This window comes from Microtus oregoni, unplaced genomic scaffold (genome assembly GCF_018167655.1).
Source record: "Microtus oregoni isolate MIOR12 unplaced genomic scaffold, Mior012 000142F_ref0000161, whole genome shotgun sequence".
Taxonomy (NCBI): domain Eukaryota; kingdom Metazoa; phylum Chordata; class Mammalia; order Rodentia; family Cricetidae; genus Microtus; species Microtus oregoni.
In genome coordinates this window covers 424,306-439,308 of record NW_024544792.1, presented here as the reverse complement: position 1 = coordinate 439,308, position 15,003 = coordinate 424,306, and the positions used below count along the sequence as shown (strand labels likewise).

Below are 15,003 nucleotides of genomic sequence, written 5' to 3'. Positions count from 1 at the left end.
TTTTTTTTTATGGATAAAAATATGCACTTCCAAAGTGCGAGTTGCCCGTTTCCATGTTTAATAGCTAATTATCTACAGGCATGACCACATTCTCTCATCTAGCACACTCTTTCTTGGGGTAAGTCTCTTTGAGAAAGATTTGATTTTGGTGTTTGGGGGTTGGGGGATGGTGTAGCAAACTTCAGTCGAAACACTGATGCTTTGAATGTTTTGGGAAAAGAAGTTTGATTTCAGTTCTGAATTGCTGAACAAGGATTATCGTGTTGAATGGTAAAAAACAAGAATTTCTATTGTTTTGGCAATAATATTGTTTCAGTGGAAGAGAGACAGGATTTTCAAGCTGTTGTTTCATGTAAACACAGTCCTAAAGAGCTGATTCAAATTCACAGGGTAGAACAAGTTAGAAAGTCTCTTGGCTGGCGTTGTATTTCTTTGGTTTACAAAAGATTGTGGGCTAACGTGGCTTTTATTATGATGAGGTTTCTTCTCTTAAAACTATACACTACATGTCTTTGATGCTTAATTGATTTATGGAGAATGTGACATTTGCTATATTGAATAATTCATGAACTTGTCCATAAAGGAAGAATCATGTTTGAATGAAAACTTAATTCTAGCATAAATAGAATTTCCTATTGTATGTGAAATTATTGGTATTTGCCATATAAATGTAACACAATATGACATCTTTAAAATTCTTTTCTTGCATATTTGGAATATTTTAAATATTTTAGTGAAAAGATTTGTTGAATTAAGTAATATTATATGTTAGGTAATTTCTGTTTTGGGAGGAAAACAGCAATGTAATTTATTATGATTTCTGTGTTGAAAAAGATCAGAGAAATTGAAAAATTAGGTATGTCAAAGCTTGGTGGTGTTACTCATTTTGCTGCTTTACCAAATTATGTCATCTTTCTTTTTCCTCAAATAGCATAAAACATCAATAATAGCTTGCAGTTGAAATTATCCAGTGGTTTTTCCACGTTTATTTTTCAAGACAAAATTTCAACAGCTTGCCCCATCAAAATATATTATAAATCCCTCCCTTTGCCTTGTCGCAAATGAGAAGTTGAACTCTTGCAAAGGATGGGTTCAGCTGATAAGCCTCATGGCTTTTACATTCTAAAGCTGCCAATCAGAGATGTGAATGAAAGCCCTTTTGGAACAATCAGGGCAGCCTTTCAGAATGTGTATTCTCTGCGGTAAAGAGAAGACTGGGAAGACGCCTCATAGCAGTACTCAGGCCAGGCTTAGTCAAAGTTTGATCTATTAAATTCCCTTTGTGGGAGAGAATGCACTGAACTTTGCTGCCCTTGCTGTGTTTTGGTCACTGCCTTTTATTCTCTGCCTGCCATCACATGCAGTCTGTTCTCAGCCTTTTGGAGGGAAGAAGAGAAAAACCTGTAATTGTCAATGTTGGTATTGAAAAGTGAAAACTTTGTAGAAGGCCACTCAGCCCTGGGATTCCAGTCTCAGATTTTAGTGGATAAACAATGATAAGAAAAGTGCATATGTAGTTTATTGATTCTGTAGATTTATACTCTGGAGTGGACTGTTAACCTCATATTTTAAGGGGCAAGGTGATCAGGTAGGAGGACTAAAATGTTGAGACCTCCACAATTGAAGGTAATATGCCTCTTGAAGAGGAGTACTGAGGATCAGGAAGATGAAGGCAGTAGGAAGACTTCAGGATGTAATGTCACCTTGCTATGTAATTCTAAGTTTCTGGCAGTAATTAATATTATGTATTTCTGACATTCAAATAAACTAAGCAATGATTGCATTAGTACTCATAAAAATTAATGATGTTTATTACAGGCTTTTATTTTATTTTATTTTGTGTGTGTGTGTGTGTGTGTGTGTGTGTGTGTGTCTGTGTGTCTGTGTGTTGTCGTGACAAGCAGAAGCAGGTGAAAATAATTGACAGACAGGAACAGCCTGTGCAGGCACTACCATGGCACCAGTTGAAGGCTTCTTTCAGTCAATGCCAAATATAGAAAGTAAAGAGAAACTGAGGCCCAGAAAATAACTTCCTCTTACTATCCCACAGTTCACTTGTGATGGGGATATTGAATCAATAGCAATTATTGAAACACTGGATATTTAACCTCCCAATTTTCCTATATTTCAAATAAAATAGTTTCATGTATACTTTACATCAATAAGGAAGGCCCATAGAAGGAAGAAATGCTAACATCTCTGTTTTCTTTTAAGGCAAACCAATAAAATAATATTGATTTCATTTCAGGAATATTCCTACCTGGAGGACAATGAAAATCAATTATCTTTAGTAAGAAGGTGATCTTTGTATCTTCAGCTGTCTAACCATCTAATTTGATTTTTTTTATATATGAAGAAAACCCATTTCAAGAGAGTTGCTGTGCCATTTAACAGTCTGTTTTGTTTTAGGCTAATTTTTGTTCAGAAGATGGTGGGCTGTAAGAATAGTACCAGTCTGGACTAGCAGATAATTATGCCCTACAAGCATTACAATGAATAGGATCCAAATGTAGGCTCCACTTGTAAGAATTTCATCATGGTGTCTGTCTTGTTTTATATGAGCATGTTGTGTAGAGTTGTGATTTGCAATGTACATATATACCATGTTGAGTATGCTTAGGAATCTTCATGAAGCCATGGTGATTTTCAGTAAGTATACAAATACCTACTTTCTCATACTGTTCAGGAGGGAAAGAAATTTAATGGAGTCACAGGCTAGAGACAAAGCAATGGAGTCCTCACCTGTTGTCCCAGACTTCCTTCATTTTTCTTTTGTCCAATCACAACAGTTGTTGCCAGAGGACTAGAAAGAAAATGAGAAAGACAACAAAAAAACATACCAATAGAACTTTAGGCCAACAAAGAAATCTTTGTTCATTTATTTTGTTTAATGTATGGGAGTAGAAGTGTTTTTATGCTTTTTGTCACTATCTTTAAATGATACTAAGTTACTTCAGTCAATACCACGAATAAAGATATATCTACAGCAGGAATAGGTTTGGAGAATAATTACTAACATCAATTGTGTTATGATGAAATCAAAGACATTTAATATCATCTGGAAATTAATTGGTTCTACCACACTCTGATTTATATCATGTAATAGTTTCTTCCACCAAATAACTTTGCTATACAGTCTATTGAGAAGTTTTCTTTATGGAACAGTAGTGTGACATTCTATTCCACAGGACTCAATTAAAGAAATCTTCGATTGCTTGCCTTCAGAAAATTTGCTGATCGTCCAAATCGCAGATAAATTTGGTGCCGGAATTTGGTATGAACTGATGTGAGTACCAGTGTTTAGATTTCACCTTTTTTTCTTCTTTTAGTTCTTCAATTCTTTTTGAAAATATTGCTTCTATATTATTACAGATCATGTGATTCAACGTTCCAGAATGTATAGAGGAAGTAGTGGAGTTGTTGTTGTTTACTATGATCCAGGCAATTTTGTTGAAGATGAATGGTGACTCTTTCATTCAATCCCTCTTTGTCATTAACATATAGATGATAAATAGGTAGATAGCTTGATAGATGATATATAGATAGATAGATATTATTTCACTCAATCCCTCTGTCATTAACATATAGATGATAGATAGGTAGAAAGTTTAATAGATGATAGATAGATAGATAGATAGATAGATAGATAGATAGATAGATAGATAGATAGATAGATAGATAGAGACAGATAGATGTGAGGCATGTTTTTATTCATATGATCAGTACTAGTATCCAAGCATAGCAAATGAATTGGTATTCAAAGTAATTAATGATTTGTATGTTTGGAGATAGAGATAAAAAGCTGAGTCCTGGTGGCATTTATGATTCTTGAAGAATTTGAAAATGAGATCTTTTAGGAAAATCCATTAGTATTCTGTAAATGTTCAGGGCTTCTACTGAGATGAGATGTTGATTCTTAAGATTCTAGACAATTTCATCATAATTGTGCAATTTCCCTGTAGTTTTCTTACTCTATAACTAGGTACTAGGGAAAATTCTGCCTTAGTAGTTCTGATGCAGTCTTTGGTCCCATTATATTTAGAACTAGACTACCACATTCCCTAAGTGTTGGCCTGTGCCATCAGATAAAGAGTTAGTAGGAAGCTTTAGTTCTTTTGATGAAAAATAAAAATATGATTAGTCACTGAAGGTGCGTTCCGATCAGATTGGATCGGAGTCTGCCATTTCCTGATGTCTTCAGTTTGGTTGGCCAGTGTTACAAAATAGCCTCAATAATCTTAGTGAAAATCAGTTTCTATATAGACAAACCACTTAAAAAGAGATATTAATTGTACTGAAAATGTATGGTTGATATGCATCAGCATCAATTATGCATAGGAACATCAGTTCGAACCAAGTGTGACCTATGCCTGTGACTTGGCCTACACTATTGCCATAAAGAATTTTATCTGTTAATAACCACTTGAGCAAAAGTTTGCCTTTAGTTCTTATTGCACCAGCAGAATGCTCTTGAATTCTGCTTTTATATTTGTGTAGTTTTAAGTTATGGTCAAGGACACACTAGGCTTCATCTTACCAGACTTCATAAACTTTGACTAGAGCAACTGCTTTAGAGATCATGAACCCTCTGACTTGAACTAACCTCATTGGAAATGGAGCAAAGTAAGACAATTGCAGTATACTTTGCCTTCGGGGTTTTATTTTACTGGTCTCTGAACTATGTTTGGTTGGGAATAAAGTGTGCCTAGGTTTTCTAGGGTATTGGATTTATGACAGAATTTATAATTTTGTTTCAACTGAACTTCTGAAATTTTATCAGGTTATAGAGTGATTTTAGTATTTAATAATCCATAGAGGGGCCAAAAAAGTGACTTTCCTTCCTGTAGTGGTCCCCCAAATTCCAAATATGGTATATGCTATTACTATTAGCCATCAAAAAATTTTAAAAAAAGGAAAAATGTAGACATTATTATGAATGAACTTTCTGAATGAGCTGTAGTAGTCAAAAAGTTAAAAAAAATTAATAGACATACTTTTTTAAAATTTTATAAAATATTTCATTGTCTACTAATCATACAAGATAATTTCTCTTTGATATTTTTGTGAATATATATATTCACAAAATGATTATTTTATTATATATACATGAAACAGATTTTGAACAGATTCACCTCCCCACTACCCTTCTTCCTGTTGACCCTTACTTTCAGATTTTTTAAAATTTTTACGTTTTATTCTCTGTGTGTGTGTGCGCACGCGCATGCACGTGCGCTTGCGTAAATGCATGTGCGTGCATCTGAACACCATGGTAAATGTGGAAGTCAGGAACTACTTGCAAGAGTCAGTTCCTTCCTTCTATCATATGGAGTCCCAGTGATTAAACTCAGGTTGTCAAGTTTGATGGTTAAGTGCCTTTATCTGCTAAGTCATCTTGCCACCCCTTTAAATTTCTTCTTAATCAAACTCCAGCTGACCTCCTTTCTGACCACTATCAATGAAAATATGTTTATCCAACACTAATCCTTTTTTTTTAGCCCATTATGTTGGAATAATTGGTTATAAACATCTTCAAAAGGCGTAATTTGATGCTGCTCATAGGAGAAGCTGTCATTAACTGTGTAGGCTATTACTTTGTTAATCTCCTGGAGCACTCAAGTGTTGACCTAGACATTTAGTGGACCGTATGTTAGACATTTAGGAAAAAAAAGAAAACAAGTTTTGTTTCTTGAATAGTTTTTATTCTTTACAGTCACCCCAAGAGGCAAATACTGTTCTCATTTTTAAAGACTGGAGCTCTCTCTGTATGGGGTAGTCAATGGGGGCACTTTTCACCATTTCTCTGTTATGAGTAAATTGTACAGTTAAGGTTCCAAACCCAAGGAGGAACTTTTTGAGGTACAAGGAATTAGCAAAAGGATACATTTCTAATACAAAGTTAAAGATTCCAAGGAATGCAGATAGAGATTTCTAGTCATGGTTGAGAGGAGCAGAATTCTATAATGTTCTTTTATGATTGAGCTGAATACTGGTGAGTTCATCCAACTACTCACAGCACTGTTGAATCTTCCCAGCTTCAGCTGTGAGGCTCATTGGTCATGTTTATACAGAAAAGTGAAAACAGTATAGCCAAGTTACAGAGTGAATGGGTGTCTGAGTCAGAAATAGATCTCTCCCATGCCAGTGCCACACCCTCCCTGCTAGACAGCAAAGGTGGTGTGTGTTCAAGCAAGGGAGAGCTATGAATAGGGCCATAGTGGCAGTTTTCCCATGCCTTCTCTTTAGGACTAAGACTGTACTGCTTTCTTGTCTGTGGTCCTTTCTCTCCCACAGGTTTTGATTGCCCAAAGCAACAGAGTAGAAGCGTCACACATTTACAGACTGCCTGTTGTAGGTAGAGTGCATCTGTTCTGGGGTATGTAAAACTAAAGTGTGGTGACGGATGTATAAATCAACTTTATTTAACCACCCTTTATCACAGCAATACAAATAGGCATTGATTCATTTATAGATCACACTGCACTCCATAAATACAATGCAGTTATTATTTATGATTTTTAAAACTAGAATAATGTGGATTAAGAAATAAAATAAAATGATTATATTTCTGAAAAAAGCTGCATGTAAAGGTAGGATACAAAACTTAGCTATTTGAAGTACTTGTTGAGGAAAGTACAAAATATGATAGAGCCAGGGAGAGCAGCACTTTGGGCATAGAAATAACCAGGAAGTAAAGCTGGAGAGGCTCTGGGAAGAGGTGAGAAACCTTCTAATGTGAAATCCTTTATCGAATAAAATAAACTTGCTGTCAGTGCTTATTGTATAAGGTAGATGCAAGAGATTGTGAATGAAGTCTGGTTTTAATGCTGTTTTATATAGCCTCATAAATTTTTAAACATGTATGACTATGTTAATAAGAAATTATTTCTTTCACTGTCTTTTTGGTTTCTTCCAGCAATGTACTTTCTAAAATGTAAACTGTGTTCTTATTGTAAATGAGTCTTGGAATAATAGATAATAATGGTGTTAAAATAGTAAGTGGAATAGCTCGATATTAAGAAGTTTAGAAATTAAAAATTATTCTTCCATCTGGGAAACCTGGAAGGGATACGATAAAGTAGTGAGGATGAGATTATAGGAAGCCCTTTCAAGATTCTTAATACAAAGTAGATGGCCCAGAAAAGTCCCATTTTCCTTACCTTCTCTTCCCTTTTTTTTTGTCCATACTTCTGCATGTTTTTCTCTGACATTCTACTTCTCTTTGACTCACTTTCCTATTTTCATTTATTCCTTCTTTGGAGTGTCCCTGTTAGACTTTACTTGGTCAAGGTCCCACTACACTTTGCTTTTGTTAAACAAGGTCGCTTTGGGGAAAAGTTGAACTAGACTGTGTGATGAAATGGCCAAGAAGGAATATGATTTTTGGTGAAAGATTTCATCCAGACATAATTGAATGACAATTCAAGATAGCACATTCCCATTGCAACTGGCCCACTGTTAGAATGAAAACCCCAACCCCACATGTTTTACCCCCCCCCCATATTATGGAAGTCATCATGCTCTTTGAGTTCTGTAGTAAGTGACTTTTTCTCAAGCTAAGTAGGTTTTACTCAAGTCAGACACTCATTGAGGTGACTTCAGCCCTGTGTATTTCTAGCAAATTTCTCCTCTATTTCCTCCCCTTAAGACATACAGAGGTCTGTTGACTTCTTTCCTTGGTGTCTGGAAGGGAAGAATGAAAAGGAAATCACTTCAGAAAACAGCCATTTGTATTTTACAACATAATCATGTGAAAATCCATTACTGGCTATGTCAGGGAACAAAGGCCACTTTCATTTCATATTCTCACTCAAAAGAATCATTCACCAGTTACTTATCCACAATGTTTTAAGGGACAGATTTGAAAGACATACTAGCCAATGGTAACTTAACCTATGAGAAAGCTGGTAAAATTTCTGTATGTATCTTAAGGCCCTGGTGGCCTAAATATTTAAACGGACAATGAGTTAATGACTACCATGTATAAAAACGGTATTGAAAAGAAAGCCTCTAAATGGTCAGATCAGATTTTGTACAATGAGGTATGGGGTGGCTGTTCTGTTGTCCTCAACTTTCACATTCTATTTGGAATTTTTGAGACAGCATCTGATGTTGAGACAGGGTCAAAATACATAGTCTTATCTGACATAGTACTCACTCTGAAGCCCAGGTTGACCTCAAACTTACAGGAATTCTCCTGCCTAGGTTTATTCTGGGGTTATAGGCATAATCCACAACATCCTACTCTTATTTGTGTTTGATCAGAAAAGCTGATGTTGACCAGGGCCATTTTAGCAGATGAGTGCATGGATATAGCCGACAGGACATGCCATGGGCAAGGAAAAGGAACATATATATGCTAGGCTTGGGGTATAGATTGAAAGAGAATTGTGTAGTGTAGGAAGGAAGTGATGAGTTTGATATTTTAATCTCTTCTTCAGAATAGCCATGTGATGTGACACAGTGGGAAAAACTTATTTATTTTAATCTAGAATTTTTTTCATATAATATATTTTGATCATATTCTTTTCCCTCCCCCAATTCCTCCCTAATTTCTATGCCTAACCAACCAAATTAATATTCTTTTTCCTCACGAAAAAAAAAAGGAATCCATTTTCTGTTGCGTTAGAGCAGTGAACAGATTTGACGAACTGACAGGTCATGTCTTTTAAGCTTCTGTTTTAAAATTAAAAGGTGAACCAATACATTGCTGTAGGAGAAGGTCGCTTGTTGGTTCCCAGGTGTTCAGTCCCAAAGTAGCCACACCGAAACCATACCATTTGCAATACTGTTTGGCCAATAGCTTAAACATATTACTGGCTAACTCACACCCTAAACTAAGCCATCTCTCTTAATCTGTATATCACCGTGTGGCTGTGGCTTACCTGATAAAGTTCCATCCAGCATCTGTCTCCAGCGGGGGCTACATGACTTCTCTCTGACTCTACCTCCTTTCTCCCAGCATTCAGCTTAGTTTTCTCCACGTACCTCTATTCTGCTCTGTGCAGTCCCAAGACAATTTTTTCATTAACTAATGGTATTCACAGCATGCAGAGGGGAATCCCACATCACATTGCTTTATTAGTTTGTGGATAACTTAGAACATGCACTAGAGGTCTCATATCTACTTACTGTCTTATACAGTAGAGTTAATAATCAGACAAGTTATTTTAGTAATATTGGAGAGTCAACAGTACAAATTTCAGTAACTTGAAAAATTTATGTTTTAAGAATCAAAGATGTGATTTTTGGTTTTGAATACATTATTCACATTCTCTTCCAATTCTGACATTCTGTAACTGTGCGTTAAGACTCAGGTTCTAATTCCGTAAAACAATAATTCCCTGTGCTTACCTTATGGTGTTCTTTAGTATTTACTATTTTTATTTTTTATTTTTTGAGATAGGGTTTCTCTGTGTCACAGCCCTAGCTGTCCTGGAACTTGCTCTTGTAGACCAGGTTGGCCTCAGTCTCATAGAGATCCGCCTGCCTCTGCCTCATGAGTGCTGGGATTAAAGCCTTGCGCCACCACAGCCCTACTGGTGTTCTTGTAAGAATTAAATAAAACATCTATTTGCAAAGTTGAAAATGGGCCTACAAATTCCACATTAGTAACATCTTAGCTAGCCATCAGGGATTCTTTGATTTTCCCTTGAGTAATATATACCTTATTCATGTTCATTGCAATACTATGCTTACTGTGTTGTGATCTCTCTCCCATTTCTGCAATACGTATGTCATTTGTAGTACTATTTACCTGCAGTATGTAATTAAAAGGCACTTTTCAAGTCTAATTGAATGTGTATATTTCTTTGTCTGGATGAGCAGAATGTATTTTTATACCACAAAAGTCTTGGAGGGAAAGCAGATTTGGTGACTCAGTCTATCTTGTCTCCTATAGGAAGAAAATATTCTCTACTGGTCTTTAATCTCAGAGTGGTGAACACCTGCAGCAAGCAGGCTTTCTGGAAAAAAAAAATCCATGGGCGACAGAAGATTTATTGACTTCCAGTTCCAAGATTTAAATTCAAGTCTCAGACCCAGGTTGGGCAATGCAACTGCCAATAATACTTGCATTGTTGATGACTCCTTCAAGTATAATCTGAATGGTGCTGTCTATAGTGTTGTGTTCATCCTCGGTCTAATAACCAACAGTGCCTCCCTGTTTGTATTCTGCTTCCGCATGAAAATGAGAAGTGAGACTGCTATTTTCATCACCAATCTGGCCCTATCTGATTTGCTTTTTGTCTGTACTCTACCTTTCAAAATATTTTACAACTTTAATCGCCACTGGCCTTTTGGTGACACCCTTTGTAAGATCTCAGGGACTGCATTCCTCACCAACATCTACGGGAGCATGCTCTTCCTCACCTGCATAAGTGTGGATCGTTTCCTAGCCATTGTCTATCCCTTCCGATCTCGTACCATCAGGACCAGGAGGAATTCTGCCATTGTGTGTGCTGGAGTCTGGATCCTAGTCCTCAGTGGTGGTATTTCAGCTTCTTTGTTTTCCACCACTAATGTCAACAATGCAACCACCACTTGCTTTGAGGGCTTCTCCAAACGCGTCTGGAAGACATACCTGTCCAAGATCACCATATTCATTGAAGTTGTCGGGTTCATCATTCCTCTGATATTGAACGTTTCTTGCTCTTCTGTGGTGCTGAGAACCCTCCGCAAGCCTGCAACATTGTCTCAAATTGGAACCAATAAGAAAAAAGTGTTGAAGATGATCACAGTGCATATGGCAGTTTTTGTGGTATGCTTTGTACCATACAACTCTGTTCTCTTTTTATATGCCTTGGTACGCTCCCAAGCCATTACAAATTGCTTATTGGAAAGGTTTGCAAAGATCATGTACCCAATTACCTTGTGCCTTGCAACTCTGAATTGTTGCTTTGATCCTTTTATCTATTACTTCACTCTTGAATCCTTTCAGAAATCCTTCTATATCAATACACATATAAGAATGGAATCCCTGTTTAAGACTGAGACACCTCTGACCCCAAAGCCTTCCCTTCCAGCTATTCAAGAGGAAGTTAGTGATCAAACAACAAATAATGGTGGTGAATTAATGCTGGAATCCACCTTCTAGGTACTAGAATTATTTTTCATGTACAGTAACAGTGTCTCCTATGAGTTTTCCTATGCTATAAGAGAAAAAAAATTGAAGCTAATGATACCGAAAATAGATTAATGTACCAAATACAGTCAGATGCATTTGTTTGAAGACTTATTGTACATATTCTGTTTTGTTCAGTAATTATAGGTCAAGTCTAATTACAGCAATCAAAACAGATTATCAGACTCTTGCTGAGTTGAAATTTCATTACATAAATGACCAGTGTTTTTGACTTTTAGTGATGTGGGGGTTACATTAAAACTTAAAAAAAAAAAAAAATTCCAGTGGTTTTGGTAATTAGGTTGGGCCTATAAATATAGAACAAATTCAGGGATTATTTAAAAATGTTTGTGTTACTACTGATATATACTGGTATTTTGTTCCTTTTTTGAATTATCATGGAATTTATTTTACTAAAAAAAATTTTTACCTAATATTAATAAAACATGTTGAGAAAGGAATGTGTTGAATTTAAAAAGATTGGCAAATTTTATCTAGATTTTGAAAAGATATAAAGTGTTTGGATGAATATGGATAGGAAAATTTGGGATATAGACAACATTTACACATATATAACCATAGTTAGTGTCAGCTTTTAAAACTTTCTTGGTAAAACAATACTAGAATTTTCCTATGAAATTGTTAATCTTGAAAGCTGCTACATAAGTGCCTGGAAGGTGCAAAATGGAAAAATCATAAAATTGCAGTGTCAATTAAAATTTTTTTAGCAACACTACATTATTTCTTAAAACTTCCTCTTATCCTTCATGGGGGTGGGAACTCACTTGTAGAAAATATTTATTCATATTAAGTGTTGGGACACAGTACAGCCACAGAGCTTTACAGTAATTGTGTCCAGGTCGGGAGCAAGTTGAAAACAGAAGTGAACAAAATAATAGCAACAAGATATCTTATAGCTTGTATTAATAGTTTTTTAGGTAGAGGTTAGTTAGCTTTAGTGTTGAAATATATACTCTTTTCTGTTCAATTTTGGAGCACATTGTAGCCGAGGTGCTGCTGAATTTGTGCTCAGGTCGGGAGCGTATTGAAAAAAAAAATGTATATAATAAAAGAAACAAAAAAAAAAGAAAAATTATCAAAAAATCCACAAAACTAGAAAAGGAAAAAAAATTACAAATAACAAAAATAGTTCCTAACACTTACATTATTGTTTTGCTGTTTTTTAAGTGCTATAAATTTAAAAATACTATGCTATTTTAATAAACATTTTTTAGTATAATTCAATTAGAAATTGAAATTTTTTCTGGAACAGGATTGAATTAAAGAAAAATGCATAACTTTGTAAAAATACAAAACAAATAAGCACCCCCAAATTTAGGGCATAAAGTTTTGTGCATCTATAGCATTTAACAAGTGCTACAATTATCAGACGATGCCTTGGATCATTCATCTAGGAGATTGCTAAATTCATGCCAAGTTTGAGAGAGAATGAATAAAATATTTAAAATTTATGAAAGGAAAAGACTCCTTCTTGTAACTCAAATAACAGAAACAAAGTCTTTACAATTTTAATTTTTCTGATGCATAGTAGATTTGCCTTAAATATGCATCAATCTGTTTAAAAAATATCTAAGAAATATGGCAATTAATGTCCAGAATTTTAAAGTAAACTTCCAGGAATAACCTATCTTGTATATTGCTGAACTTGTGTCAGAGAGTGGTTAAGTTAAATTAAAAATGTTAAAACTTCTAAAAATGAGCAAATTCTTTAAATTCCTTAACTTGTTTTTCTGTCTGGTGATATGGAGGCTTAAAAAAATTAAATAAAAAATTAAAGTCGGTGAACACAATGCAACTTTAAAGAGTGCTCAGTTTGGGCTTGTGTTAGGAACTAGCTAGAAAAAGAGTTTCTAAAACAATAGAACAATAGTAAAAATGAATTCATGATTTAAAGTCCTAAAAATAACTATGTATTATATTGTCTTGAAAAGAAAGGTAGTAGTTGGAATACATACAGCTGTAGGCTTAGTTAGAGAAAAGTAGGTTAGGTTAGATGAAGTTCAGTTGTTAGGTTAATGTTGTAAGGTCAAATTAGTAATCAAAGTATGAAAACTTGTTTGTTTCCTTCAGTATTCTTTCTCTTTTTTTTTTTGTAATATTGAACTATACGTGAACTCTCTACTTTTAGCTGTTAAAATTCTGGAAATTTAGGATTATAGTATTAAATCATTGAATTAGATGTTAACTGAATTGACACAAAATACATTTTAAAATAATTTGTATAATTTCCATGTTTAATGTTGCTTACTCTTTTGTATTTCACTTTATTTTGGTTAATTTCCATTTTATATTTAATATAACTTGCTAGTCATAAATATGGTAATGTGAATAATGTAACTCATAAATTGTAATGCATACCGAAATGTAAAATTGAATTGATTTTCCATTTACAGATACAGGTAATCCTTCAGCTGTAATTACAACTTGCATTAAAATGTTTATTAAATGTAATAAAACATATTTGGATTGTTAAGCTACTATACTTTGTTCAGCTATTGAAATATTCCTTTTTTTTTAGGGCACTCAAAAGTATCTATTCTTTTCCTCTTCTCATCCTTTAAGAAAGAACCTAATAAAATATACTTGATATCAAGTTACTTCAATTATTTATTTATTATTAAAAATTTTATTAAAAATTTTCACCTCCTCCCATTCCCCCCACCCTCTCCCCCTCTCTCTCCAGTCCAAAGATCAGTCAGGGTTCCCTGCCCTGTGGGAAGTCCAAGATTCTCCCCCCTCCATCCAGGTCTAGGAAGGTTAGCATCCAGACAGACTAATGATGGAGGAAGGTCATTGGCTAATAAAGGCACTGCCCTGGCCCATTTTATTGGTTAGAAGATAGGTGGGAGGAGAAAACAGAATAGGACGCTGGGAGGAAGAGGAAGTGAGCTCAGAGACTCCACAGCTCTGCTCTCCGGAGCAGACGCCTCAGCAGAGACGCCATGCCCTGCTCCCGGGATGAAGCTCCGACCCAGGATGGACTAGGCTAGAATCTCCCCGGTAAGCGCACCTTGGGGTGCTACACACAGATGATTAGGAATGGGCTAAATTAATATGTGAGAATTAGCCTAGAAGAGAATGGGCCAAGCAGTGATTAAAAGAATACAGTTTGTGTGTTGTTATTTCGGAGCATAAGCTAGCCATGTGGGCGGCCGGGTGTGGGGGACGCAGCCCTGCCGCCCCATATTACTACATATGGCGCCCACGTGGACAACTGCTTCCACATAAAGCCTGAGACAGCTTGGGAAGTAATTCTAGAACAAAATGAAAGCATTGTGCCTGGTTTCTTGGTAGCAGCAATTTCTCGGGTCTACTCTGCTTGCCAGAGGCAAGCAAGCGCCTCATCTAAGAGAGGCTTCCTGACTCAGCTTTAGCTGCAAAGCCTGCAGCTCATTAAGAGGTCCTGCCACGAAACACTTAAACGGTGTTGACGAAAAGCTGAACGCATGCTTTTCGGTTTTCAGCCTTAGCAGGAAAAAAGCTGCGCCATTTAAAAATGCCGGCTTTCTGGGCTGTCCTGCCAGGGCAAACTCTGACTGTTTGAGGCAGGAGGGCCGGCTACCGAGAGAGGATTTGAGTATTGTCTGTTGTAGCTCACTTGCTGGCAGGGACCTTGAAATGCCATACAGTTGTGGCAGTAAACATGGCTACAACCTGTATATCCGCCATGAGGCTGGAAAGCTAAGGAATGGGCTGGATCCAGCCGGCAAAGCCACGCCTTTAATCCTACTGATATTGCTTGGTAAATTAAAGACTCGTGTGGTCAGAAAAAGAGAGATATACAGTAAAGAGAGATTCAAAGACAAAGAAAATTTCTAAATGGTTTGAAGTGTGTTAAAAATATATGCAGACTAAAAGTTGAA

General features: G+C 35.8%; 1 protein-coding gene across 1 annotated transcript; it reads left to right on the top strand.

Moving 5' to 3' along the window:
• The first annotated feature begins 106 nt into the window (after window positions 1-106).
• Window positions 107-13,689, top strand: LOC121444813 (lysophosphatidic acid receptor 4). The gene is made up of 3 exons (XM_041646719.1): window positions 107-118; window positions 3,189-3,286; window positions 9,899-13,689. The coding sequence occupies exon 3, from the start codon at window positions 9,980-9,982 to the stop codon at window positions 11,090-11,092; it is 1,113 nt and encodes a 370-aa protein (XP_041502653.1). The 5' UTR covers window positions 107-118; window positions 3,189-3,286; window positions 9,899-9,979; the 3' UTR covers window positions 11,093-13,689.
• Window positions 13,690-15,003: the final 1,314 nt, after the last annotated feature.

Bases quoted from the DNA above. Each gene is read 5' to 3' on its own strand.
- LOC121444813 (XM_041646719.1), top strand. From the start codon at position 9,980: ATGGGCGACAGAAGATTTATTGACTTCCAGTTCCAAGATTTAAATTCA.